At 38.2% G+C, this 27,706-nt stretch overlaps 1 protein-coding gene across 7 annotated transcripts in view; it reads left to right on the forward strand.

Moving 5' to 3' along the window:
* SLC4A4 (solute carrier family 4 member 4) overlaps positions 1–27,706 on the forward strand; it is a 307,397-nt gene that overhangs the window by 72,841 nt on the left and 206,850 nt on the right. For all 7 annotated transcript variants that reach the window (XM_007110878.4, XM_028491893.1, XM_028491894.1 and 4 more), the window contains one exon: positions 19,104–19,239. In XM_007110878.4, the coding sequence (XP_007110940.2) occupies positions 19,104–19,239 (136 nt within the window). The remainder of the gene's footprint in view (positions 1–19,103; positions 19,240–27,706) is intronic.

A 27,706-nucleotide genomic window follows, 5' to 3' on the forward strand; every position in this document is an offset into this window, starting at 1 on the left:
GGATAAAGTCTAAATGCCTTATCAGAGTATGTAGGGCCATTCACAATTTATCTCATACTATTTTTATACTCTCCTCTTTCTTCTCTTACCACATTTTCATGCCCTGTGCTCTAGCTACACTGAACTGTTGGCTTCCAAAATGCTTTAAGGAAAACAAACAACATTATTCTGTTAGCGCCCCTAGCATAGGGCCTAGTAGGGGCTCAATACACAGTAGGTGTTCAATGTGTCAGTTGGATGAATGAATAAATCAAAAGCTCTTATTAACACAATTACTGTAATTATCTGTTTACATGTGGGTTTTCCCCTTGTGGGATGTGAGCCCACTCAGAGTACTATAGTGTATATAGATGAGTATACTCATTACATGTATATAGTATACATATGAGTATATAGAAACTTACAAATGTGAATGAATCAATAGCCTGCCTGATAGGATCATAGACTACAGCTACTTTGCACATTCATGGTCAACCGTTAGTTATCCATGCTGTTGAAGGGAGATTGAATAAGCCAAACATATTAAATAATAGTATGTTTGATTTTCTTGGAATTTATAAAATTATCAAGCCAAACAATGACTATCTGAATCTTGAGAGACTGGAAATTTGGCTGACTTTCTAGGTTCCTCCCTTTCCCATGGAATTCTTTGTTTTTCTCCCTCGTCTATGTCCAACAGCATCAAACCTAAAACTCATGCAAATACCATAGATTTAGGCAGAGCTGACCTGTCCAAAATCACACCTCATCAAGGTTGAGAAGGCAAGTCAGTGTTTTGAGGTGTATAAGGACTTGGACTTGAGTTGCGTTTCCTGGGAAAACAAAAATAGACAAGAGATTTCGAATAGACATTATATTACTTTATCATAGTCAGTTTGGTTATGACGAGGAACTAAAAAGAATGGTTGAGAGTTGGTCATAGTCACCTGGATGGGTGTCGAGCCATTGCAAAGCCATGTGCTGACATTGACTTAGACCTTTTTCAATGGACACAGAGAAAACTTCCTTCTCAGACTGGGCTCCAGCTGCTCCTGAGATAGAGTGGTACGGAACACAGGATAAATATATATTTACCTGAAGGCATTGATTTTTTTTTTTTTTTTTTTTTTTTTGCCGTACGCGGGCCTCCCACTGCTGTGGCCTCTCCCATTGCGGAGCACAGGCTCCGGACGCGCAGGCTCAGCGGCCATGGCTCACGGGCCCAGCTGCTCCGCGGCATGTGGGATCTCCCCGGACCGGGGCACGAACCCGTGTCTCCTGCATCGGCAGGCGGACTCTCAACCACTGCGCCACCAGGGAAACCCTGAAGGCATTACTTTTACTTGGATATTTGGAAAGAAATATTTTTATAATAAAATAAACATAAATTCATTAATTTTAAGTGCAAAATTCATGAGACTCTTTAAAGTTTAAAGACAGAGCATAGAGATCTACAGAGATATATTGAGGCTGGGTGACTACTTCAGTTATCCCCTCTGATTAAAGTTTTGAAGAACATGCACATTAGATGAAAGGATTGGTTTGTAACATGGACGATTTAATGACCGTAACATAGAAATTTTCACCTTAAAGTGCACATTTTAAAGTCTTTTTTGACTTCTTTGCTGATGGCTCTGAAGTTCTCTCTCACCACTTCTTGGGCATAAAGGACAGTGGTAGGATCTTTAGGTTCACTTTGTTGCATGAGAAACCAGCTAGGACCCAGAGCTTCAGAGAGAGATGCCTTCCTGCTTTTGAGAACAAGTTAAATCATGAACTGCTTTATTTAGAGCCAGTTGGAGGTAGCATATTGTTGGCAATTGCAAACCATTTAAAAAACAAAAGTTACGGTTATTAATTTTTGAAGACACAAAAGCATGAATCAACATTATAGCAGTGTCAGTATTGCAGTAGGAACTGGTTTCAGCTGAACTGTGGCAGCAAAATAAACGTTTGCAGATTGTTTTGACAGAATGTCATCCACTGGTCTTCAGTTAATTCGCCAGCAGCCTGACTTTTGAAACAGAGTTGCTGCACTTGAAGTAGAGAAGAAAATCCTCCCTCTGAACTTTGCTAACATTTCTGGACCTTAGCGAATAATTCTATTTGAAAGCATTTGTAATGTAGATCTGCAGATGTTTTTAACTGGACCTGAATATGTTGGTAAGAGATGCGCCTTGAAACATCTGTCTGACATATTTCACCGTAGTGGAGATTAGGGAAATGAGTCCATAAAGCAGAGTGGTCAGCTGGTCACCATGGTGGTACAGGCCATTTTAAAACACAGATCACATGTGTTTTTAAAGTTCTCTAGACAGAGCTGTAAAATGGAAAGGTACTTTTTCAGCTAATGTACTGAATTATTATAAGCACTAATTGACCCCTGACAGTTAGATAGTCTTAAAGATTGTAATGGTCCTTGGCTAATTTTTATGGGATACTGTTTTTTGTGTTTTTTTAAATCCTCTAAGATTTTATGAGTGTGTGTGTGTATGTGCTGTTAGTTAATTTTATTCTTTTTTTCCAGTGTACACCCATCACTGGAAGTTAGGCACATGCAACCGTGGGAGGTTAGTTTATTCCCTGGCATGAATGTCTTCTTTATATTTTTTGAAAGTTGTTTCATGAGTTTGAAGAAAATTATTTTTCAAAGCAACTGCATTCATTTTTTACAAAACTCTGCTTGTATGTGTTTGTACACATTTCATCTGACTCTCAAACAGATCTGTAACCCCCAAAGTTAAAACTGACAAGTTTATAGGCTATGTTGTTTGAGCTCTGGAATGAATTTAGACAGCTCTTAAAGTCATTTATAATCAGAGGAAAATAAATTAAAAGCAAGAGAATGGATGGCTTGTTGAAAGGTAAAGGAATAATGGCTCAATCGCAAGCTTACTGTAACAAAAGTTTAGCACTCATTGGAAGGCATTTGGTAATATATAGTGCTTGGTCACTTAAAAAGAGAAAAATAAACATTGTTTATTATCAAGATTTTAACATGACTCACTTTCAAAAAGTTCAGTCAATGGCCAGATATGTTTTTGAGATATGGTTCATGGGCTCTTGAAGAGGTACCCTGTGTTAAGAAATACAGTAGAAATAGAAATGAAAGGGGAAACACACTATAATAAAATAAGTACAGACTTTATAGTCAGCCAAATCCACATAACTGCATTCTAAAGCTTAGATTCCTCCATTACTAGATTTGTGATCTGAGTAGTGTACGTAACCTCCTTGAACATGTTTCATTTATGAATATAGAGATAATAATACTTAGGTTATAGGAGTGTTCTTAAAAGAGATAATATCGTCCTAGTTTATGCTATTTACTGATGGATGTTCTTATTAATATTTCCAATCAGGTGCCCTAACTAATGCAAATATTACAGTTTATACTGCTTGGCTGGAAAAAATAGAAAGCAAGCTGAAGACTCTTCAAAAAACCCCATATTAGTAACTCTCTTTTGAAGAGGCTTGCAAGTGGTGATCAGTTGACAGAGGAAGAATGAAATCTTGTGATTCTGGAAAATACAAGTATAAATTTTGGAAGAAAAGACTGCAGTGGGTGTGTAGCCCAGTTTGCTTACATGCGATTTTATCCCAAATGAATTGTAAGCCAAGTTATGTTCTCAAAGTCTTTGATCACTTAAAATAGTAATAGATTCAAGAGAGAAGAGAAACGCACTTCTGAAGTGAGCTTGATTTCAGCATGTGAAAGAGTAAATTTTTTTTTTGGACTCAGAGCATACTAATTTCATAGGCAAATGAACCGACTGTCATTCATGGCAGGACATACCATACAAACATTTCAGAAAAAATTTTAGTTGCAGTTGATGTTTCTGAAGTGAATTCTTGGACATAGCCATCCATATGACTCAGATGAATTACTCTGTAGGAGAAAATTTAGTAGCCACCAATTTAATGTCCAAATAATAAAATATTAATATTTAGGTCTATTTTATATTAGTAGCCAGGAAAAATGATTAGAAACTGACTTTCAGAATGCTGTTTAGGGGATTTATTTAGCTGAGATCACAAGTAACTATTAGATAGCATTTTGGGGTATGGTTTAAAGTAAGATTAGGTGAATATAACATTGTAAGAACTGGGCATTGGCCAGTTTTTCTTTGAGTATATAAGGCAAAAGTTCAGAGTGTATTGAATAACTGTAATTTATTTTTATGTAAACCAACAGTGGAATCTGTAAAAATGTTTGGGCTCTTGTTTCGAAAAAGTAAGACTTTTTAAAGGAACATGGTAACAAAACATGGGTTTTGTTCTACTGTAGTAGAGAATCACACTTCCTAAAATCCCTGTTAGGCAAGAGTAGAGACTGAGTGGGTATACCTAAGGGTATAATAATCTTCATGTGTATATGTTTTGGGTGCAGCTCAGAAATAACCAATGTTGTCTAATATTTATTATCTCTTGGGTTGCTGATGTGTATTTGCTTTGAAGACTGACACTACTTGAAGAGAAAAAGTAGCTGGTTGTCAGTAGGACCTGCGCATCAAAACATGTGTTCTATATAGAATTTCCACATTCATTTCAGTAAGTCACCCTTCTGCATAGCTTACTTCCTTTTACCGTGTATTTTTGTTAATCTGTGAACCATCATGCATGCCTTTCCCTTTCTGTGTTTGGAATCCCTCATCCTTATTCACATGCTTTATTCTTCTTCCAGTGAAGTCTCAGTTTTTAAAATCATCTTAAATATTTCCTGCTCACTTAGGTCTCTGGAGTTGGTTATATGCCTTTACCTCTTTAGGTCATTTTCACTGAGGTTTATTTTTGTTGCCACAATTGATGATAAATTCATTGAAAAAGGAAGAGTAAATATCTTCATTCATTTTATAACTCCTTTATCGCTGGTTTTAAAATACTCCTAGTTACTGCTCACTACATATCTTTGACTGAAAAGCAGGGTAAATAAAGGGTGAGAATGTTGCTAAGGATTACTAGTTTTTCCCTCCAAGAATGCCAAATTCAGTTTTTTTAGTCTTTGCATTTGAAAATTTGTTGATAGGTATTGTTTCTCAAATGAAAGATGAGATCAAAAATGACAGAATGAATAGCATGTTAGTAGACCATTGAATCTAATAGCACTGCCTTGTATTTCTGAATAGATTTTGTAAGGCAGAAGAGTAAAATTCAATTCCATCATCCATGGATGTGTCTTGTAATTTCTTCCTTTTTCTTGTTATTATATGTCAACCAGATGGGGAACCGGAGCCAGAGGGTGAAGGGGAATTTGCTCAGCTGGGATCGGAGCTGAGCACGGGATCTAGGACTTACAATTCTGGTTCCATCACTCCACCCATGATTACTGTTTACTCAGGGTTGTGTTGTCTCGAGAAGTAAATTCCCTGGCTATCACTAGACAGGAGGGCATGTGCAGAACTCCATCCGAACAATGAATGCTTCCTAAGTCAGAAAGACTTGTTTCCCCTGAAGTGAGAAGGAGCTCCTGTGAACACTTCATTGATCAAGTGGGGGGAATTGGCCAACATATCTGCAAGATTTGGAGGGTCTTTAAGTATCTTACGTAAGTCCTCCTTAAAATGTATTGAGAACAATCCCCCCCTCTCATCATAGCCCCCAAAACAATAATACTTCTTTAGTTCATGTTTACATTATTAGACAACTTGAGTATTTATATTTAATATTTGCCTTGACCTACTGCCTCACCTACATATCCCCATTGGGTTGCTTTTATCTCAGTTTACCCTAGCTTTTCACTCTTAACTTGGTAACTTGATCTTGATTCTTCCTTCTGGTTCCTTTAGGTTTGCTGTTTATATTTGCTGGCTTTGGCATTTGATCTTGGCTTCCTCTTAGAGATTTTGGTTTGTCTCATTTTTCATACCCAGAGCACCTTCTCTTGTCTTATTAGGAGTTCCCTGTTTCATTCTTTATATATCCCTCTATATCTGAATCCCAGATATCCCACTTTGCTCATGGCTCTTTCCTGCCCCTCCACATAAGGAAGGTGACAGAGAGATTTGGACAATTTTCCGGTGAATGCGTAATCTCTACTTTATAAAGTTACTAAAGCGTTTTATGAACCTAGTTCTAGGAAAGACAGATTTTGACAAAAGTATTTCCAAACCAGCTTAAACTGACCCGTGATGGATCTAAAGAAAAGGTGACCGTCTGAGAAGGCAAAGGAACTCTAAATTTTGTGATTGATAGTTAATTAATTGGAAATTCTGCAGCCAATTAAGGAATCGCCATGCCTTACACATCACCACAAGCCTTAGAAGGGACTAAATACTTTCTCGGCCTGTTCTTTCTGAACAGGAAGCTGTTCATAATGAATGACTTTTGAAGTGGTGCTCATTTAGTTCCCTCTGATGAACTGAGGTTATCTCCAGACGACTTGAAGTCTTATAAATACGCTTTTTATATAAGGGATAAAGAAATGTCACATGGAAAGTTTATAGTGAAAACATATTGTGTTGAAAAGGGTGACTTCCTTACGTTTGTCGATAATACTCTGTGAAATACCTAGATTGTTCATAGCAGACTTTAATGAGAAATCAAAGTCCCTAAGCAGCCCACATGCACAGTCTGATCTGTTTTCTATCAGCTTTGTGTGGTTTAGCTGTAGGGACATCTATTTCTGTAATAAATGATGCTCCTCTCTTCTAAAATATGGTTCTAAAAACTTGGCTGATTTCATTTGATTTGTTACTGAAAATGGATTTAGCATTTTTAAATGCTCTTGATAATTTGGGAAGGTACTTAATGAAACAGCATGAAAACTTATTGTTTATATTAATTAGACTCTTGTTATCCATGTGCCATTTCTCAGGCTTTACAAGTGGTCTTTAAGATTCTGGCCTGGTTTTGAGGTCTTTGCTGGCCAGGGGACATATGTTGCTGGTTGGTTTCAATAATGCAGAGCCTTCTGGGTAGATAAAACAAGGCAAATGAAGCATCATGTTGTCTGAGAACAGTGAAACTATTAATGTCAAATTGGTAGTGTTGGAGGACCTGCTATATATATTTTTCTTTGCCGAGAATGTAATTAAGCTTCAGAGAAGTGGGGGATCACTGCCACTAATTTTGGATCTTCAACTCAGAGCAGACTTAGGCGGAAAAGCTTACTGTAGAATCTTGCTGACATTTCTGTATGGCGTTCAGAGTTCTATCAAAATCTTTAGAGCAGTGATATATCTGTGGGGAATGTGACTGTTTTTTTTCTTTAGAAAAAATCAGCACCTATGTAATGTTTCCTTGATGTCTCCATTCCCCACTCTCCCTTTTTAACGGGATTATGTTTTGAATCACATTTCTCGATATTGCTATCCAGGAAAGATGGGTAGAATATTTTGGCCATGTGGGGATGAAGTCAGGAGTCCTAAAGATTCTCTAAGGCTTGGTGCTTTTATATTCCTAGGCATTTTGAAAGACAGTCTACAGAAAGGAGGATGCCTTCTTTTGTACGTGGAGGCATCTAATGGCAGCATTAGCGTGGTGGTTGTGACATTAATATTGGAGCAGTAAATTTAGCTACTTTGTATAGAAAAGAGTTGCACTCCAGCAAGTCTGTAGAGTTTATTTTGGGAATTGGGAAGATTTCCTAATGTTGATGAGAATTGAGTCTGACTTTGGAAACCTCAGGGTATAAATTGTGCTGATAATTGTTCTGAGTTGAACCTGGAGAAAATGCTGATGTATTCACTCTTAAGCAGAGTGATTCATCATATAACCCTTATCATGGACAGCTCTGGCAGAGCAAAGAGAAGTGAAGTAGGGAGTGAGAAATTAAAGGAAAATGGAAATGGGAACTGTGACATGCATTAGGAACTTTTCAGTCTTTTAGGAAGAGCTTGCTGGTGGCCATATTTTTTTACCATCTTAATTAAAGGGTGAGCTCCTCTTTATAGAAAGCATCTCACTTTTCCATGCCACTTGCATGGAAAGCCCCTCACCCTGGCTCCATTGTTCTGTGCCCATGGAGTTATTTTTAGCCCTGTGTGCCTGTTGCCTCTGCTAGCTTTCAGAACCATGGCCAGTCCTGTTACATGGTTCAGAACTGGCTGTTTGAATCCCTAGACAGCCGTGAAGGCAAATGCATGAGGGTTATGCTTGTTTGGGACATTTGTTGAGAAACACAATTGAGATTCTGTAGTTTCAAGTATGGTAGGGAAGTGTCTGGCACTAATTTGGCATGACTGTCCTCAAGTTAGCAATTAAAAATACCTCAATAGGTTTGTTTTCCTTATAATAATGACATTAATGTTAATTTTAGAAAATTTGGAAATTACACATAAGCAAAATGAGGAAAACAAGAATAATCAATAATTCCATCATTTAGGGATAGTAATTGTTAACATTTGGTTCTTTTTTTTTTTTTTTCTATATATACTATATAAATCAGCCTTTGGTTGCAAGTGTAAGAAACCCAATTATAACTGGAATAAACAAAACAGAATTTTCTGTTTTTTTTTTTTTTTTCTATATATACTATATAAATCAGCCTTTGGTTGCAAGTGTAAGAAACCCAATTATAACTGGAATAAACAAAACAGAATTTATTGATTCACTGATGGAAAGGTCAGGATAAAGCTGGTTCTTTGGAGAAAGGAATTTGATCTGAACAAACGACTAGAAGGGAGTTAAAAATAAGAACCAAAAGTTAATGCTTATCCAGATATGTAAGGCGTTAGGTACCGTGTAACAAGGCAGATACACCCTGGTGGTTAAATTTGAGTGAATAGACATGGTTGTAGGAATTTCTCTTCCTTACTTGAATCTTTTTTCTTCTGGAAATTCTCTGGCATGTGGTAGATATCAAAAGACATAACTTAAGACTCAAGCAGGGGCCAAACAACACTCTGAACAATGTACTGACTCATCAAAATCCACATTATCTGTTATGATATTCCACCAGACTTCTTGGTCACCTGCTTTTTTTTTTTTTTAAAATTACATTATTTATTTATTTATTTATTTATTTATGGCTGTGTTGGGTCTTCGTTTCTGTGCAAGGGCTTTCTCTAGTTGCGGCGAGCGGGGACCCCTCTTCATCGCGGTACGCGGGCCTCTCACTGTCGCTGCCTCTCTTGTTGTGGAGCACAGGCTCCAGATGCGCTGGCTCAGTAGTCGTGGCTCACGGGCCTAGTTGCTCCGCAGCATGTGGGATCTTCCCAGACCAGGGCTCGAACCCGTGTCCCCTGCATTAGCAGGCAGATTCTCAACCACTGCGCCACCAGGGAAGCCCTCACCTGCTTTTTTTTTTCACTACTGTGTTGCTTTGGCACCTTGGATATTGCCTCCTTGGGAACTTTGGAAGCTGACTTCCTTGGCAAGGTAATGACATTGCCATGCTGGGCCCTAGTGACAGTGTCTAAAATGTGGTACCCTTTGCAGGTGATTTTGCAGACAGAGGGCAGCAACAGTGGGGCTGGAGCCAAAAGGATAAGTGTGAAACATCCCTTGGGGACCCAGAAAATACTTGGGAGGTAGATTTATCAGTGAGGTGCAGTCTCATGATATGCACCTAGAGAAGTGTCAGTGAAATTGGGTTATTACTGTTTTATGAGCCCATCCCCCCCCAAGGGCTCGTGAATATCATGCAAACTTGGATTAAATGAAGTAGGGAAAATGATATGGTGATAAGAAAAATCCAGAAAAAAAAGTCAAAAAGTTTAGTTTCATCATTAGTTAGTTTAGTTACTGTATTAGCTCAGGCTGCTGTAACAAAATATCATACACTATATAGCTTAAACAATAGGAGGCTGAGAAGTCAAGATCAAAGTACCAGTTGATTAGGTTCCCTGGTCAGGGCCCAGTTCCACGGCAGCCTTCTCCCTGTGTCCTCACATGGTGGAGAGAAAGAGGAAGCAAGCTCTCTGGTGTCTCTTCTTATAAGGGCACACTAATCACATTATGAAGGGCCCACTCTCATAACCTCATCTATACACAGTTATTTCCCAAAGGCTCCATCTCAAATATCATCACATTAGGGCTTAGAGTTTCAACATGAATTTTGCCAGGGACACAATTCAGTCTGTAATAGTTACTTAGTTTAGGTCCCTACTGAGGCTGCTAAAACCCAAAACGACTGATTAGAATTTTAAGTCCTTCTGATAGAGATTCTTGAAATATTGGAATAATATAATTAATATAATTGGCATGATTAATAAAAAGCATCAGCAGACCCAAAAGGCTTTGAGCCAATGTTTCAATACGGTGTGCCCTGAAGTTTCATAGATAAAATTTATTTGACTGGTAGACCGTCACTGGGACTACTTCTTTGTGAGTGGCTTAGCAGCATTTTAAGTACATGTATTAACACCACTGAAAAGCCTAGTTTTAATGTTTCCAACCCACTGTGTTAGCAGAAATTATGAAGGAGAAAGAATAAATTGAGGAATGTAAGGGCTACCACCTTTTTGTTGTAAAGAATTCTGAATATCTTGTAAATATGACTTGAGTCCTGATAATGTTTTTGTAATGTAAACTGTAGGTACATTTTTTCCCCAACATTTTGAAGATGAAAGCCTAAGACACAGGTATTTTCCAAAAATATCTCAGCGAACTCCAGTTTTTATCACCTCTTGTTGGCTGAAATTGAGCTTACTCTGTCCCTAAGTAAGATTGCTTGGTAGTACTCTGAAGTCTAGGCTCTTTGTGCTGTTGACTCTTTATAGCTGCTTAATAATGTCATGGCATATTAAGGATAATTGTGATAATTGACAGCTTTTCATGTGTGGGAGCTTATTAATACATGGATACCTAAGTATTTAAAAAAATTATCCACCTAAATGAATGCTATTTGGCTGTTTCAATTTCTTAGCTAACTTGAAACAGAAAAAGTAACCATCTAATTTACCTGTCTAGAGCCTGCCAGCATGTAAATCAGCAGTCATTTTCTGGATATGTTTAAGTAGAGGTAGATTAGGGCATGGAGAAACTCTAGATGAACTCGTACAGATTACTCCACTAAAAGTTGGATTCTATAAAAACAGGTTCTTCAGTGCAATTATTTTGAAGATGCTGATATGTGGATGGCTAATATAAGTTAGTTCTACCCTAACCCATTCAAATGGAATCATAGATGTCTGTATCATAAATCTTTGGTTGTAAGTGACAAAAAAAAATGGCCTCATTACTTTTAGCTAGAAGGGAATCCTTACATATGATTGAAAAGTTACTGACTTTAGGCATGGCTGGACCTAGGTGCTTAAATGATGGCATCAGGAGCCTGTTTCTGTCTTGGTTCTGAGTTTCTTATTCCCAGGCAGGCTTTTCCCTTAGGGTTGCAAGGTGACCAACTGCGCTCAAAGATTTTATTACCATCTTATCACCTTAGCATAAAGTGAAAATTTATTTCCTGGAAGTTCCAACAAAAAGCTGATGATTTTTCATTTTGATTGGCCTGGATTAGATGAAGTGTCCACTCGAAAATTAATTGCTGTGGCCAAGAATTGTGATATTCTCATTGTCCAGGCCTGTGTCACAGGGGGTAATTCAGCCTCGGTGGGCTTACAAGGATAAAGATGGTTCTCCAAAGGAAAATGGGGTGCTGTTATCAGAAGAAGAGGTTAGGGTTGCTAGGTGGGCAGGAGTAACAGATGCCACTAAAATGTGTGTATGTATGTTAAAGATATATATGTATATGGAGATTTATTCATTTAGCTAGTTATCATTTCTTATAGTTATGAATGGGAAAATAAGTTTGAGGATTTTATATATACATTTAAGTGCATTTTTAGAGTACTACGATGGCCTAATAATCAGATAAATTATGGAAGTTTTAACAACCATGGTATCTACCTACAAACTTTTATCTCAGAATGAAGAAGAGAAATGAATACTTAAACTGATAGCTATGTAAACCAGTTGGTGATAGCACATTAATAACTTAAAGAAACAAATAGTTATTTCTTTTTATACTTTGGTTTGAGATCTAAGACTTTACCAGATGGTGGACTTTGACAAGGAGAAAATACAAAATCCAGAAGTCCTCACTTAACCCACAGAAGGGAATTTGCATGTAAGCTTGTCATGCACAGTATGAATGTTCGCTATGATCATTATTTCTATTAAAAATTTTTTTCTTGGGTAGCCTGCAGGGTGACCACAGTGGGATGCTTCACAGACCAAAAATAAAAGGGCATGTTCGCAAATTGCCTTTCAGTGGATAATGAACTAAATGTTAAATTAATTTACTTTAGGAGTATTTCATATGCCATTATGATTTCTGCCTCTTCTGAAATCCAGTACATTTACTGTCTGTACTGTTCATATGGAAATCTGACCATTTTGAAAAGTGAGATCATCCATTAGAGTGTGGTGGCTAAGAAATGGGCTTGGAAGTAACACAAGTGGGTTTGAGGTCATATCACTTACTAGTTGTGTGATCTTGGGGAAGTCTCTTAGCCTCTTAATACTCAGTTTCCCTATCTGTAATGTGAGAGTAATACAAGGAATAATAGTAGAGGATATTTCACAGGCTTGCGTAAAATAAATGATGTAAATGGAAATTGTGTAAACACAATGCCTAGTACAGTGTAACAATTCAAAAATGTTAGTTATTGAGTGTTACATTTTTATTGATAGCATTTTTTTCCCATTATTATGTTTTATCTTCCAGCTTTAAGTTCCTTGAGGACAGAGATCTTATCTTAAAAAACATTTTGTGTCATTTCAACAAATACCATGGTGTATTGCATGCACTAAAAACTAATAAATATTAATTAAGTTATCAAATGAGAGTGTAGGAACTATACTTCACATATTGCTAAGCCTCCAGGGTTTTCATTTTGTTGCATCATGTCTTTTTCCTAGTTGCGCTTAAAAAGAGGCAGAGGATAGAAGCATAGAACGATAGCTTGTGAGGAACTGGGGCAGAATATATATTATTCATTCTTTCATTCATTCTTTTACTCATTTTTCTATCCATTCTCTTTTGTATAACTTCACTGTGCCCAAGATAGGTGCCAAGAGCAGTTTAGGTAAGGCATGAAAAGCTGCAAAGACAAAGTACAGCAATGAATAACACACCAAGCAGTGGATATTGAATGTCTTAATAGATGTGCACATTAAATGTTGTGGTCCCTCAGGGTAGGAGGAGATTGCATCTAGCAGAGGAAAGTAGCTCACCGGAAATATTCATTCTTTTATTTGCGACTTTCTGTACAGGGAATGGCGACTATATTTTGGTGCAGCTCATGCAAAGATGGATTAAGGGGAAGCGTAGAATAAGGAGAGTTTTCCAAACTTATTTTCCATTTCAGAGTTCTTAATGTAAGCTGCTTTTTGCAAGCGGTTGTGTGTTTGTGTATTTGAAAATGTCCAAGTTTTATTTAGTCATGTCTAATTCATTAATACTCAAAGTGACTGTTAGGTGCACACTACTGTGTTGGTCTTTTAAGGAGGGTGCATCAAATACAGACCCTGTCTCCCAGGGCCTTGGTGACCTAGTTGGAGAGAGAAGGTGCATCTACAAAAGTTTAGGGACTAATGAGCAAGCTGTATATTTGTTAGTGCCTAAATGAGTAATTCAGACATAAAGTGTTGTTATGGTTTGAATAAAGGAGAGATTCATGTCTCTGGGAATGGTTAGTATAGGTTATTGGAAAAGATAGACTCTCCATCTGGGCCTTAGAAATTGAATCAGAGTTAGAGAGGAAAGAAAAGAATATTCTAGACAGGAAAAAGGAACAGATCTGAAAATGAGCAGGTATATTTTGTCACAAGACACTTCTGGGGTGCTGTGGGAGAAAAGGTTGAATGCACAGATTGAGGCCAGAGTTACATGAAAGGCAGACGCAGAGGCCAACCAAGTTCAAGCTCCACAGCAGATAGAGTGCAGGTGTGGAAGTGATGTCTGCTGCAGTAGCTGGTGGCAGCAGTAAGTGTGGACAGCATCCCTGCCCTACATTTGGCTTCTTCTTGTTGGCAATGGGGGTTTGGGAGCACTGGGTGTCCCCAAGCCCTGCAGACCATCATGTGGTCTTCCAACAGGTGGACCTGGGTCAGAGAAACCATGTTGATATAGGACCCTCCAGGAAATTCTAGAGCTACTCAAAAAAGCCAAAACACATTTTAACCAGAGGGCAGAATAAAAAAAAGAAAAAAATCAAGACAGATTAGAGTCATTAACTTCACTTTGATCTACGGGCCTTCTGTTCTGACAAAGGTGACTGGATGAATTTGACAGTTTCTCTCTCTCCTTTCTTTCTTCCCTGTCACCCTGTCTCATTTTTTTCTCCAGGTTCTCTTTTATGATGAAACTAGATTAGGTATTACTTAGAATCATAATCTATTAATCCGTAAAGCAAGTTGATTTTCTGATGTTTTTGCCCCCCACCGGCCCCCCCTCCCCCAGTATTAAAGTGAGGCGGAAGGGGTTTCTTTATTTTCCCCTTGTTCATTGGCTGTTTCCTAAAACACACACTTTTGTGTTCTCATTACTGAAGCCACTTAATTCACTCAAGTAAAACATGCAGAACTTTTGGCTATTTTCTTTCTTACCTTATATATTTTCAACATATAAGGGTTGTCAAGGCTAATATCTGTGAGAGCTTTCTTTCTTAGAAGCTAGGCAGGTTTTGCTAGTAAGGGTCAACAATTTTTAAATGAATTTAAACCTTGTATTTTAGCTACTATGGTGATCATCATCATTCCATTTTTCAGGTGGGGAACTTGAGACACAGAGAGGTTAACTAGCTTTTCTCAGATCACACAGCAAATAAGCAGCAGAGTTTGGATTCAAACCCAGACAGTTTGGCTCCAGAGTCTCAATGCAATACTGTGTCTTGTATTTAGCTCATTTCTTGATCTGATCAAAAGTTATGGGGAAAAAACGAATTCCTGATGTACTTCATTGGGTAGACTCTCACTCTGCATATCTTTGTGTTAAGAATGGTGTTAGAAATTGGGGAGGGTATTTGCTGGCCATAGAGGATGCCCCTCCCACATGTTGATATTGACAATACAATTGCTGTGACCTCTTATTTCTGATTCCTGGGGAAGCTTCCTTCTGATTAGGGGAGCAGCTGAGGAAAGAAACTAGAGTAGCAAGCTCATTTTTTTTTTTTCTTTTTTGCGGTACGCGGGCCTCTCACTGCTGTGGCCTCTCCCGCTGCGGAGCCCAGGCTCCGGACGCGCAGGCTCAGCGGCCATGGCTCACGGGCCCAGCAGCTCCGCGGCACGCGGGATCCTCCCGGACCGGGGCACGAACCCGTGTCCCTTGCATCGGCAGGAGGACTCTCAACCACTGCGCCACCAGGGAAGCCCGCAAGCTCATTTTTGATACACAATTTTGGAATTTTATCCCAAAGGGATTGTTATGTTGGTTGCTCAGAGGCTGTATTTAATAAATAAGACAGCTTACGAAAGGTGCTCAGATACGGTACCTGGAGAGGAAGACCTGGAGGTAACAACGTTACATCCTTCTTCCATTCCACTTCACAGAAGTCACAGCTGAGTTGCTGTCTGATAAGCAGTGAGTTGTGTTTCCCTAACTTGAGAGCACCAGACCACAGAGTAATGCTCTGTGGATTAGAGCTCAGCAAAGATGTGTGTGGTGTCTGTGCAGGAGAATCTGTTCGTTAAGCAGGAGAGACATTTATTCTTCTCTGTTAGAGATGGGGACAAACCCACATCATATCTTTTAGAAAGGGACAAAAAGTTGATTCTCTAAATGTAGACTTTTCCCTTCTAGAAGCCAGTTCTATCTCAGGGATCTTTGATGTTGAATGTTGATGAAAAGTCAGTTAAATTTGTGACTGTCAGTTTCAGAACCACTCTGCTGAATAACTACATTTCTAGTAGTGTGAACACTCTACTTGTTAGGAGTAGTGTCCAGATTCTAAATTCTGCCAATCATTTCTTACCCTCACATCATTTCTTTCATGCCCTCTCTGATCCTCTAAAATAGTTACACGTCCCATTTCTTGATTGGAAAGGCATTGCAAATGTTTTTACACAAAAGTCCTGGAACTTTAGATTTTTTTCTCCCAGAGATGTAAGAAATTTCAAAGCTCTTTTTTTTCTCATTACAAAAGTAAAACATATTGTATCTTATATTAATATGTATTCGGTTACCTTATTTTAATGTTCTGCCAACACAAGAAACAGTTTGCAGATATTTTTCTTGTTTATTGGTTTATGTACTAATTTATTTATTCACTTAACTAATTAACTAATTAGTTAATGTTTGTTTTCTCTCCTAACATGTAAACTCAGTAAGAATAGGGACCTTTTTGTCAGGTTCTTTGCTTTGTCTTCAAAGCCTGAAGCAGAGCCTATTTAGAACATAGACAATACTCCATAAATATTGCTGAATGAATACATGAATGAGTTGTGCACATTTTAGAATTGATAGGAAAGTGAAAGGTAGAAAATAGAAGTCCTAGAAACAAACTGCATAACATTTAAAAGGTATGTATACAGGCAGTCCTTGCTTTACACTGTAGTGCAGGACCATAAAAATGACTCTGCAAGCTGACATTATACAAAACAATCCTAATGATCAATGGGAAAAGTTATTATTGTTCTTTGACCTTTAAAAATATTTGCCAAATCATTAAAATCTCTTATTGTTGGCTCTAAAGGTATAGGGAAGTGAAAAAAAATAGTAAAACTAGTTATTTATTTAGTATTTGCTAATTTAAAACATTAGAAACATTGAGACTAAAGTGGTTGATTTCTTTGTAAAATCTTATCGGAAGGAGTTTGCCTTTTTCCTACAGTACAGTTCATGAAGTGGAGTGAGCATCTTTTCTATTCCCAGAGCAATTGTCATTCTCCTCTCTAAGTCTGGATCAGCTTCCAACATTTTATCATTTGCACTTTCCGTGTTAGGGAATGTCTCTGAGGGTTCCTTTAACATGAAATTTTTTTGCCAGCGTCACTTCCTCTGGGACATCATTAGCATTTTGTTACAACAACTTGCCTTACTATTTATGTTAATGAGTTCGCCTTCACTAAGTTCCTCTGACTGTACATCTAGAGTCTCTCAAATGGGGAACGGCAGCGTTATCTACATTCCCATAATCAGCTAGGTCTTCTGTAATGCCATTCGTATTTGACACAGATTTCACTTCCAGTGTTAGTACTTTTTGTTTCTGTGCTGTACTTTCATCTTTGTTGGCTAGCTTCCTCTTTTGATTATTCATGTCATATGAACTTATCATTGGAAGACAAGAAGGCAGCACAGCTACACACTTTGCTGTCTGTGCGTGAACTGGATAACAAATGTGTAGTGACCAATCACTGGCAGACTTCGAAAGGAGCACTATGATTGGTCACGATCATGATGCATATATGTTATGTACATATACGCAAAATACAGTACATAAAATACAGTGATTGTATTTTATGCAATTACTCACAGTTAATTTACCATCCAGCTGAAATTTGAGCTGTGTGGTTGGGCAACTAGTGTTCTTTAACCAAACTGTGGTAGCTGAAATTCACACTCATTAGAACCACGCAAAATGAGGGCTCTCTCATTTCCAGCCTATTTTATGGATATATGTGTAATTTTTTCTTTACCAAGATGGGATTGCTTTATGCATATGATTTTGTAATTTTACTTTTTTCTATTAATATTATATGATATATATGTCAAAAAACAATAATCTCATCTTCATGTTTTATGACTATGTGGTATTTGATAGAGTGGTTGTCATATAGTTTATTTAACCAATCCTCCTTTTTGGACATTTAAGCTTTTTCTGTTTCTCTCAATTATAAACTATGCTGTAGTGGTCACCTCTGTAGTTAAGACTTTGTGATAACAACTGTTATTTATTTAGAATGAACATCTTGCTAGTGGTAGAATTGCTGACTCACAGGGTAGATACTCTTTAAAAACATTTCCATACCTTTTCAGAGAGATGTTCCCATTTAGGCTCCTACCAGCGACATAAATTGGAAGGTGCTGGTACACGTGTCCTAAACCCTTGCCAGCATTGAGATGGTCACTCTTTAAAGTTTTTGCCATTTTTATAGGTAAAACATATATTTTATTTTAATAGTTAGTTTTGATTACTAGGTAGGTTGAATATTTTTCATGGGTTTATTTGTAGTAAATATATTTTGATCTATAGAATTTTATTCTGTCCTGATTATAGTGGTTTTCAGATGGTAGGAAGTTTTTTGTTTTTTTAGGTTGAGTACATATATTTCTACAAAGTTCTGCATATGAATAAATCTGTGTACTCGGACTGCAGTCACATGTATATTCTTGGTTTTACCCATGGATTATAAGGAGTATCTTAGTTTATTAGTATATTAGTATATTTATTATATATATTAGTATATTTATTAGTATATTAGTTTTGTAATATAACCATCAGTTTCCCAATGCTTTCCATTTTTTTTTTAGAGAAAGAGAAAATAGCCCACAACCTGGGGGAAATTCTAGTTAATTTTTCATTACATGATTTTTAGGAGATGGGGTCAGAAGGAGCTAGTAGGGCATTCAATTATGTGCTTGAGTGTGTTGGAAATTTTTTTTCCCCTCGTGTACAATATTTTACTTGGGCTTGTTTTTCAAGTGCATTGAAGTGTGACTAAACATTTTTGGGTACTGCCATTATGTAAAGAAGAGGCTCCATCGTGTTAAATATTCCTTCATCATCTTTGCAGTTAGGCGGTTATGGGCAGTGCGGAGCCTGCGGGGGCGTGGGCTGCTTTGGGCATTGGACAGAGGGAGGCGGGGGCCTGGGGGAAACCCAGCACTGGGGTGCTCTGTTGCCCCCTCCCACTGTTGTAGAAAAAGTGATTGGCTCAAGCTGGTTTCTGTCTTATACTTTTGGATGGGTCATCAGTGGGGAAGGAGGGAAGGTCATGTGGTTGGACCCGAGCTCATCAGAGGGCTAAAGGTTCTTTGCCACTCGCCACACAGAACTGGAGCGCTGTCCTTCTGGAGAGTGGTGGAGAGCTGAGACACAGTTCAGAACTAAAGGACTAGAGAAGGCCTTGGATGATTCCTGTTTGTCTTTAGGTTGGGGACAAGGAAGGCTCAGCAAGGAAGATGTCCGCTGAAAATGTGGAAGGGAAGCCCATCAGCTTTGGGGACAGAGGAAGAGCTCGGAGTTACACTTTCCTCAGGGTTGTCCAGCCAATGTTTAACCACAGTATTTTCACTTCTGCAGTCTCCCCCGCCGCAGAACGCATCCGATTCATCTTGGGCGAGGAGGATGACAGTCCAGCACCCCCTCAGCTCTTCACGGAGCTGGATGAGCTGCTGGCCGTGGATGGTCAGGAGATGGAGTGGAAGGAGACAGCGAGGTGAGCCATAGCTGACTGTGCAGGACTGACGTGGGGAAACAAGGGCAGGGCAGGATTCTTGTCTGTGAGCTCCTTTCTCTAGCCCAAATGATTGATGAGCGTGAGATTGGCTGGGTTAAGGAGTAAAAGGATTCTTTTTCCACTCTTTGACATTGACACGGATGCAGGACACCCTTTATTTCACTGCTGAAGTCACTGATCTGCATTGTTATAATTTTAACCTTTATAAGGACTTAGAAGTAAATCTCCATTTGTATGCTATTTAATAGTAAAATAATTAAAAGAGGGAAACTCCAGCACCTAAACATGATAGCCTAGCGATATGTGCTCACAGTCTCCACATGCCAAGGTATCTTGTGAAACCATGTCTGACTTATTACCCATTCCCTATTAGGAGGGAGGTTGCAAAGACAATGACTGTTACACACAAACTTGCCATTGTTCCAAGTGAAAACCTGTCATCTTTTAAACATCCAGTGAAAGCGAGTAGAAGGTTCACTTGAATTGGAAGTGTTAGAGACCTGAGTTCCATTTCAGACTTTTGTCACCTGCCGGCTGCATAACAGTTTCTCAGAACTTTGATTTCATCATCAATAAATAGCGGATAATAATGTCTATTACATATAATATATATGTATGAGATATAAGATATATAATATGTAAATATAATGTTCTACTAGATATCGAATTATATCATGGATATTTGTATACATACATACAGGTATATGTATGGAAATGCTTTGTAAATTGTTAAGCACTGCACAAATATCTAAAGTTTCATTAATCTCACAATAAGAGCTTTTCTTACTATCTTTCTGCATGTATATTTACTTATATATGCCACACTAAATCTTCTATATCATATAAAAATTGTGTACCATAAAGACGTTGATATAATGCAGTTATTGGTCTCTCATTGTCATCATTATATGGGGATTCAATGTATTTGACTTTCACAAACAAAATAACGTTAACATATGCCTTTTATAGTCTGTAATTTAATTCAGATCAGTTAAATTCAACAAATATGTTCTGAATGCATAGTACACATCAGGCACTGTTTTAGGTACTGGGAATACAGAAGTGGGCAATAACTCATTTCTGCTCCTCCATCTCTAAGGCTGCCTCTTTTTTTTTTTTTTTCGGTACGCGGGCCTCTCACTGCTGTGGCCTCTCCCGTTGTGGAGCGCAGCCTCAGCGGCCATGGCTCACGGGCCCAGCCGCTCCGCGGCGTGTGGGATCTTCCCGGACCGGGGCACGAGCCCGCGTCCCCTGCATCGGCAGGCGGACTCTCAACCACTGCGCCACCAGGGAAGCCCTAAGCCTGCCTCTTGAAGCTCTTCATTCTTTATTCTTTTGGGGCCACTTTCCATGATATAGTAATTGTCTCTTATTCCCCTCTCAGCACCAGTAACCTGGATATTAAAAGTCCTTCATAAAGTATACTTTTAGTTCATAAAACATTCTCCAAAAGAAGGCTCTCAAAGTGAAAACTTGTACCAGTATCTCCATTTCATTCTTTCTTTTCCTTCTTTCTAATAGAAAAAAACAGAGTGAGAATTATACTGGTGCAGCATGAGTTAAGTGTTGGGGAGATTTTAGTTTAGTCTTGGCTTTGCTGCTAACTAGCTGTTTAACTTTGGGCAAGTTATATAGTCATGTAGTCTTCCTAAGCTTGTGTTTTCTACACTATCAAATGAGAGTCATACTGGGTTGCATCCTCTCTAACATCATGCGTATTTTATAGCTCTAAAGTTCCATCCCTGTGTGTATAATTGTGTAGTCAGCTGCGACTAGAAGAGTTCCTTTGATTCTCACTTTCATCTTAAAATTCTGTGTGAGTACCTATATAGAGTAGAATTCAGGTGTAGCATTTTGTTTTCTCTTTCAGTCAAATGCAGACTACACTTTATTTTATGTGACCCCTGGTCCCAGAAATGTGAAGAGGTCACAGCGCATTGTATAGGTAGTTCAACATTGAATGAGATGGACATAGTATTTTCATTTAAGATTCTTAAATGTTAAGATGGTCATGAATACTTTACCATCTTTAAAGACTGACTATTTCCTTAGGAACATATGTGTCATTTTGGTGATGTCATTGGTCCCTGAGAGACTGTATGTACAGCTGGAGAGGAAGTACGGTGGGATACACCATGTATTGGGGGAAGTTGTCCAGGAAGAAACATACTCACAAATAGTCTACCTTCTATAACTTCTCCTGTGTAGGGTTTGCCACAATTACTATTAATTAATTAATCATATATGTGATAGTATTGTTTTCATGTTATCTCCCTCATTACACTAATTTGTCTGGAGGGAGAGGCCACCATGTCTGTCTTTGATTACTATATTCCCAGTGCTCTGCAGCACTTGGTACATACTAGGTGCTCAGTAACATTTGCTGAGTGTGATTAGTTGAGAACTCATTGCCTTAGAATCTACTGTTCTAAATATAATACTTTCTTAGAAATATTACGTGATCAAAGCTGGAGTTCGGTGATAATCCATCTAGAGCATGGACTTGAGCACATGGGGAGGGGGAAGGGTAAGCTGTGACGAAGTGAGAGAGTGGCAGACATATATACACTACCAAATATAAATTAGATAGCTAGTGGGAAGCTGCCGCATAGCACAGGAAGATCACCTCTGTGCTTTGTGACCACCTAGAGAGGTGGGATAGGGAGGGTGGGAGGGAGGGAGACGCAAGAGGGAAGAGATATGGGAACATATGTATATGTATAACTGATTCACTTTGTTGTAAAGGAGAAACTAACACACTATTGTAAAATAGTTATACTCCAATAAAGATGTTAAAAAAAAAAAAAGCTGCTAGCTCCAAAGATAGTCATAATCTGAGGTACAAGGGTTTAGGACTTCAACATATGAATTCCCGGGGACACAATTCAGCTCATGAAGTCACTTTATACCAGCATCTGTCTCAACCCAAGGCATCAATTTCTTTGTCTGTTGATGGCTGGCTGATTTTCTTGTACAATATAAGAGTAAAAATACGTACCACGGTATTGAATGCTAAAAAAAAAAAAAAAAAAAAAAAAGCTGGAGTTCGGTGATAATCCATCTCTTTCTGACTGATGGACAGCTCAATAAGAGACCCAAGTTACCCAGCACACCATTGATAAAGCCCAAGAGAGAACCTTAGTTTGATGTTTCCAACTAATTCATCAATATGCTGATGCCATCTGTGTTTAGTTCTCTAGCCCAGACTTCTTGCCTCGTTTGATTGAAAACAAATATTTGGTTGGGTAGTAGGCATCTCGAAATAACATGTTAGAAACTGAGCTTCTCATCTACCCATCTCAGATCTCCTCCTACAGAGTTCCCCGCCGCAGTGAACAACACCATTTTTTTAGTTGCTCAATCCAGAAAGATTGGAGTCTTCCTTGACTCCTGTCTTTCTCTACACCCCTTACTTGATCCACTGGCACATCCTATTTAGTTTACCCTCAGCGTTATTCACATATTCAGAATCTCACCATAGCTCACATTCAGTGCTGCCACAACCCTGGTCCAAGCCTCCATCCTTTCTCATCTAGATTACTGCAAATGCTTCCTGATTAGTCCATCTCCCTGAACCTGCCCTCGCCTCCCTCATGAACTATACACTATGATCTCTGACCTCATCTCCTCATCTCTTACTTCTCTCCCCCTGGTTCGCTCTGCTCAAGCCTCCCTGGCCTGGTCATACTCCTGTGTCAGAGCCTTTGTACTTGCTGTTCAAATGTGGTTTGCCCTTGAAATGCTCTCCCTGCTGTACTCCACAGTCACCTCCCTGGCTCATTTCCTCACCTCCTTCAGGTCTTTTTTCAAATATGACCTTCTCAGTGACTGCCCTGTCTAAAATAGAAACTTTCCCCAAACCTTCTTATCCCTCATCCTCCGTTCTAGTTGTCTCTAGCACTTATCAGCAGTTAGCATATAAACATATCTTGTTATTGTCTCTTCCCAATAAAATTAAAGCTCCATGAGGGGAGGAATTTTTGGTTGTTTTGTTCACCACTATATTCCTAGTGTCTACAACTACCTGGCACACAGTCCACAATCGAGAAATACGTGCTTATAGAATGAAAGAATAGAGAAGTAGAACCTTGATCCTTAGTTTACTGCTCTACCTAAATTCTGTTGGAAAGTTTGGAGGTGGTTGCGCCTCCAGAAATGATTCAAATTGTCAGTGATTTTTACTTCCTGCAACGTAACTCTGCTTCTGAATGTTTTTTGCAGTAATTTCTGACTGCCATTTATGATGTCCAGTTTCCAGACCTGATAGGGCTTTTTTTCCCCCACGAAAAGCTCTCAAACCTACCAGACTAATAAAAGTTTGGTGCTTAGAGGGAACTCATTTTACATATGAAAATGCAGCATGAATATTCTTTTGGCTAACATAAAATGGAGAATTATTTGCTTTTTGTGAAAACTCCAATTAAATGGACTATTTTATTCCATAGAGAACTAGCCCACCAGACTTCTCCAGCTCAGTGTAGTTTCTACGCTGAGCCTACACCCCACTGTTGTATTATAGAACACAATAGTACCCTCTTTAGTACTCTCCCTTTTAATGTTCCGTACTTTTTTCAGTTGACTAATGATTTGATTTTGACCAAGAATATCATACATTGAGTCTCAGCATTACTGCAGTTTTAGTCTTACTTCAGGAAGTTCAGGTTAGCTGTGTGTCTTAAAAAATAAGAAAACTGGTTTCAGTGGTAGGAAAAATATCCCCATTGAAGTCTCACAAAGCACAGTAGTCATGTAAAACTATAAACAACGGAAATCTGTATTTACATGAAGTTTGAAGCCAATTCTACCACCCTCTTTTTTCACATCTTTTTCCTGCTGTTCCCTTTCCTGAAAGTCAGAACTTTGAATTTTCACTGACTCTCCCAAGGGTAGAATGATCAGACCTGAGAAATGTATATAAACAGTGGAATGCAGAGAATATTCTTTTTCAAAGGAGTATCCTCAGTGTTAGGTCATTAGAATACTGACATTCAGTGGTGTAGCAGTAGTTATAATGGAATATTTGGTATTAGTGAATGAGCCTATGCTTCTCATTAACAGTTTCTAGGTGGCAAGGCGTTAGCTAATGGATTCATGAAGAAGACTGGTAGAAGAATAAGTCATGGTCCAGCTTTGGTGATGGCCCAAAGCCAGGAAGAAGGGCTATCACTACCACTCCAAACGCTGTATTTCTTTGAGTCAGTGACGTCTGCAAACATGGTTTTTGGCTTTCAGTTTTCCCTCAGCGAATATTCAGATGGGCCATGTTGGAATTTATCACTGTTATAAGAATATATGTTAAAGATCACTTCCCCTGTTCTCTGCGATTCAAATTTTACGGCCAAACCTGGGTAAAAAGGAAAGACATCACAAGTTTCAATAAACCCAACAAGCCAACAAAGGAAAAGGGTACTGATGTTTCAGTTCTCGTGGAACAGCACGAGTGACCCTGCCTCCCTCTGGAGAACATGACTTCGGGGCCTGGCCATCAAACACAGCCACATGCACTTACCCTGGGGCTTTGCATAGGGCCCTCTCTGTTCCCAATCTACCCTGACCCCTCTATCTCTCCTCTACTGGATGGCTCTGGAAAATTCCATTTTAGACCAAGTTTACTTTTTCTGTAAGAAAAAGTCTGAAGAATAAGGAATTTAATCATCTATGTAATTATATGTGGTTACTACACTGTTTTGCAATAACTTTCACAGTTGATCTAGAAATTTAAGAATTCTCCTTAAAAACGTCATCTATCCCAGATACACACTAGCGTTGGCTTCTTTTATGTGCGATGAGGCACTTATTAGTTAGCAAGAAATTTATTATTGCTTTAAAATAGCTTTACGTAGTTGGATTATATTCCAAGGCAAAGGTCATGTCTATTTTCCACTGTAAAACTGGCATGTTTTAAAGTTAGAGGTCTTTTCTTTTCTTAAGTATATTTAATCATATGATCGGAAAGTTGCAAAATTCAGTGTTTCCCAGTGGGCTTTCTATTTCTTCAACAAATGAGTGAAATGCTGTTTGGTTGGCTGTCACTCAAAGTGGGTTAAACTGCAATGTACTTTATCATTATTCTTCAAAGACCTTGGAATAAATAAACTTCACCTAATAAACTCTTCCTTCAAGGTTACAACAGTTTTGTAATTGCCAGCATTTAAAAAGCCAGCTTCTGAAATTAATTTTCCTATAACATGTCAAGTACTAAGACAAAAAGAAAAGTAGGAAACTTATTGCAAATACATGGTTATTCATAGTTATTATGAAGGGTAGATAGTAGCTTTTAGTACATTTTACAGTGAAAATGTCTTATTTTTTTAATGTAATTACATGGTTCTAAAGCACCTTTACAAATTCATTGACACTCCAATAGCCTGAACTTTGGTACCTTTGCCTTAGCCTTTTCTTTAATGGGTTCTGATTTGAACTGAGTCGTTTTCAGTTTTTTCCAAATTTGTCCTTGATATGTGAGGAGGATAGACATAGCATGTGTAGTTTCTGGAATGAAACTACCTGCAAACAATCTGTTTAAATGGGCAAATCATTACGTTCTGTTTAAAAGTGTATATTCTTTGAGCAATTAGAGCAATGTATTTTAAAGGAATTTAATAGTCATTATCCCAGAGTTACCTTGTGCAATTAGCCATACTATGACATGACATCATCTCAACATATAATATTTACTGAACTCAAGGTGAAATAGATGCTTAAACTGAGCTATGAGACAATACTTGTCTCTTAGGAATGTAGATTCTAAGGAACTGGCTAGTTTCGAGACTACTTTCCCATTCCATTATGGTTAAAGCTTGACCTAATCTTGGCTGGTATAATCCAGGAGGGTGAGTAATACTAGTCCCTAAATCCAAGCTAGTTGGGATTTATTATTTCTAAATGTACTTTTAAAACTTGTTCAAAGTCATATTTAAGATAACCTGTGGAAAGGAGATTGGTCACAGAAGAATGCAATGGTTTTGTTCCTTCTTTTCTTTTCTTAAAGAACATTTTATTAAACTTACATTGTCTGGACAGTTGAAGATGATAGCAGAAAAGAGCTACTGTCACATACCGTATGTAAGTGAGGCTTAGTGTTCTTTTACAAAATGGATTTGGCCATACAGATTTATGGTGACTGATAGACGGGCAACTGGTTATCATTTAGGAAGGATAAGAGGGAAGTGAAGGCTGTATGTATAGAACACTCCCATTTACTGAGTTTCTAGCTGGCCCTTGTCATTCATCTTGGACTTAAATTCTGTGACTAAAGATTCTATCCCTCAGCTAATAAGAATACTCTTAGGAATAAAAACAAGGTCACTATACTCTTTATCGATAACATAATTATATGTAACCCTGACTAGGTTTCATATACTATGGAATCTTCTAGAGTCTCATCTTGAGCAAAAAACTGTAACATCAGATGTAAATATGATTCATATACTAGCTCCCAGTCAACATGGTTAGAGGTTCTGTGAGTAAGCCTGAAAAGATAATATGCCTAAAGTTAGCCAATGTAATATACTCCATAAAATGATTACTCTCAAAATAACCCAATTACCTCTTATTGTTTTGGTAAATCCATAGAATTCTATAAGAATGTTAATATAAAGTTGTCATTTTTCTCTCACTTCCTTCTATTTCTGTGGTTCTAATACCAACCAAGGTGAAGAACTACTAATTAACACACACACACACACACACACACACACACGCACACACACACAAGAATATTAAAGGTCTGTCTCTCAGAATGTTTCACAACCACTTTTGTAGAATAAACAAGGTCCAGTTCTGAAGTTTTAGAACTTCTTTGGTGTTGGCTTTTTAATGTGAGGAAAACATGTAAAAATCCCTACTCCCTACATTTTTTGGGATACAGGGGAAAGGAGGAGGGTCTTAAAGTGGAGGGTGAAGCTGGGGCTAAGGTTGCCATTGAAGCGTGGAAGTTTCCTGGCCGGGAGAGGGAAGGAGTTTGGGGATATGGCTCATATACTTATGAATCACATGAGTGTTGGGCTTGATTAAAATTCTGAATTGTCTTTGACATTGTGGCTGATCTGTTGATCTATTTTCACTCATGGTTCTACTAATGTGTTCTTTTCTTCCTCTGGGGGTGGTGAGCGGTCTATAAATAATACCTTATGTAGAGCTTCCTCTGATCTCTGCCCTTTGTTCTCATCTTTAATGAGTTGGGTGAGTGTTTAGCTTTTTCTAGGAAAACATTTTTCAATCATTAAACCTTTGCGTGAAGAATGTAGGAAAACAATTTTTAACCCCCTCTTTATCTTGTTCAATATCTTTCAGAGGTTTGAAGTGATAGAAAGCAGCATTTTTCTTTGGGTCATGATGAATAGCAAAATGATGATGCTTTCCTGTTTTCCTTTACCAGTGTAGGAAGAGTCAGTATGTATAATATGTGGGATATAGACTGTCAAATGTGTTTCGCTCTCATTTC

Source organism: Physeter macrocephalus, chromosome 7 (assembly GCF_002837175.3).
Source record: "Physeter macrocephalus isolate SW-GA chromosome 7, ASM283717v5, whole genome shotgun sequence".
NCBI classification, from domain to species: Eukaryota; Metazoa; Chordata; class Mammalia; order Artiodactyla; family Physeteridae; genus Physeter; species Physeter macrocephalus.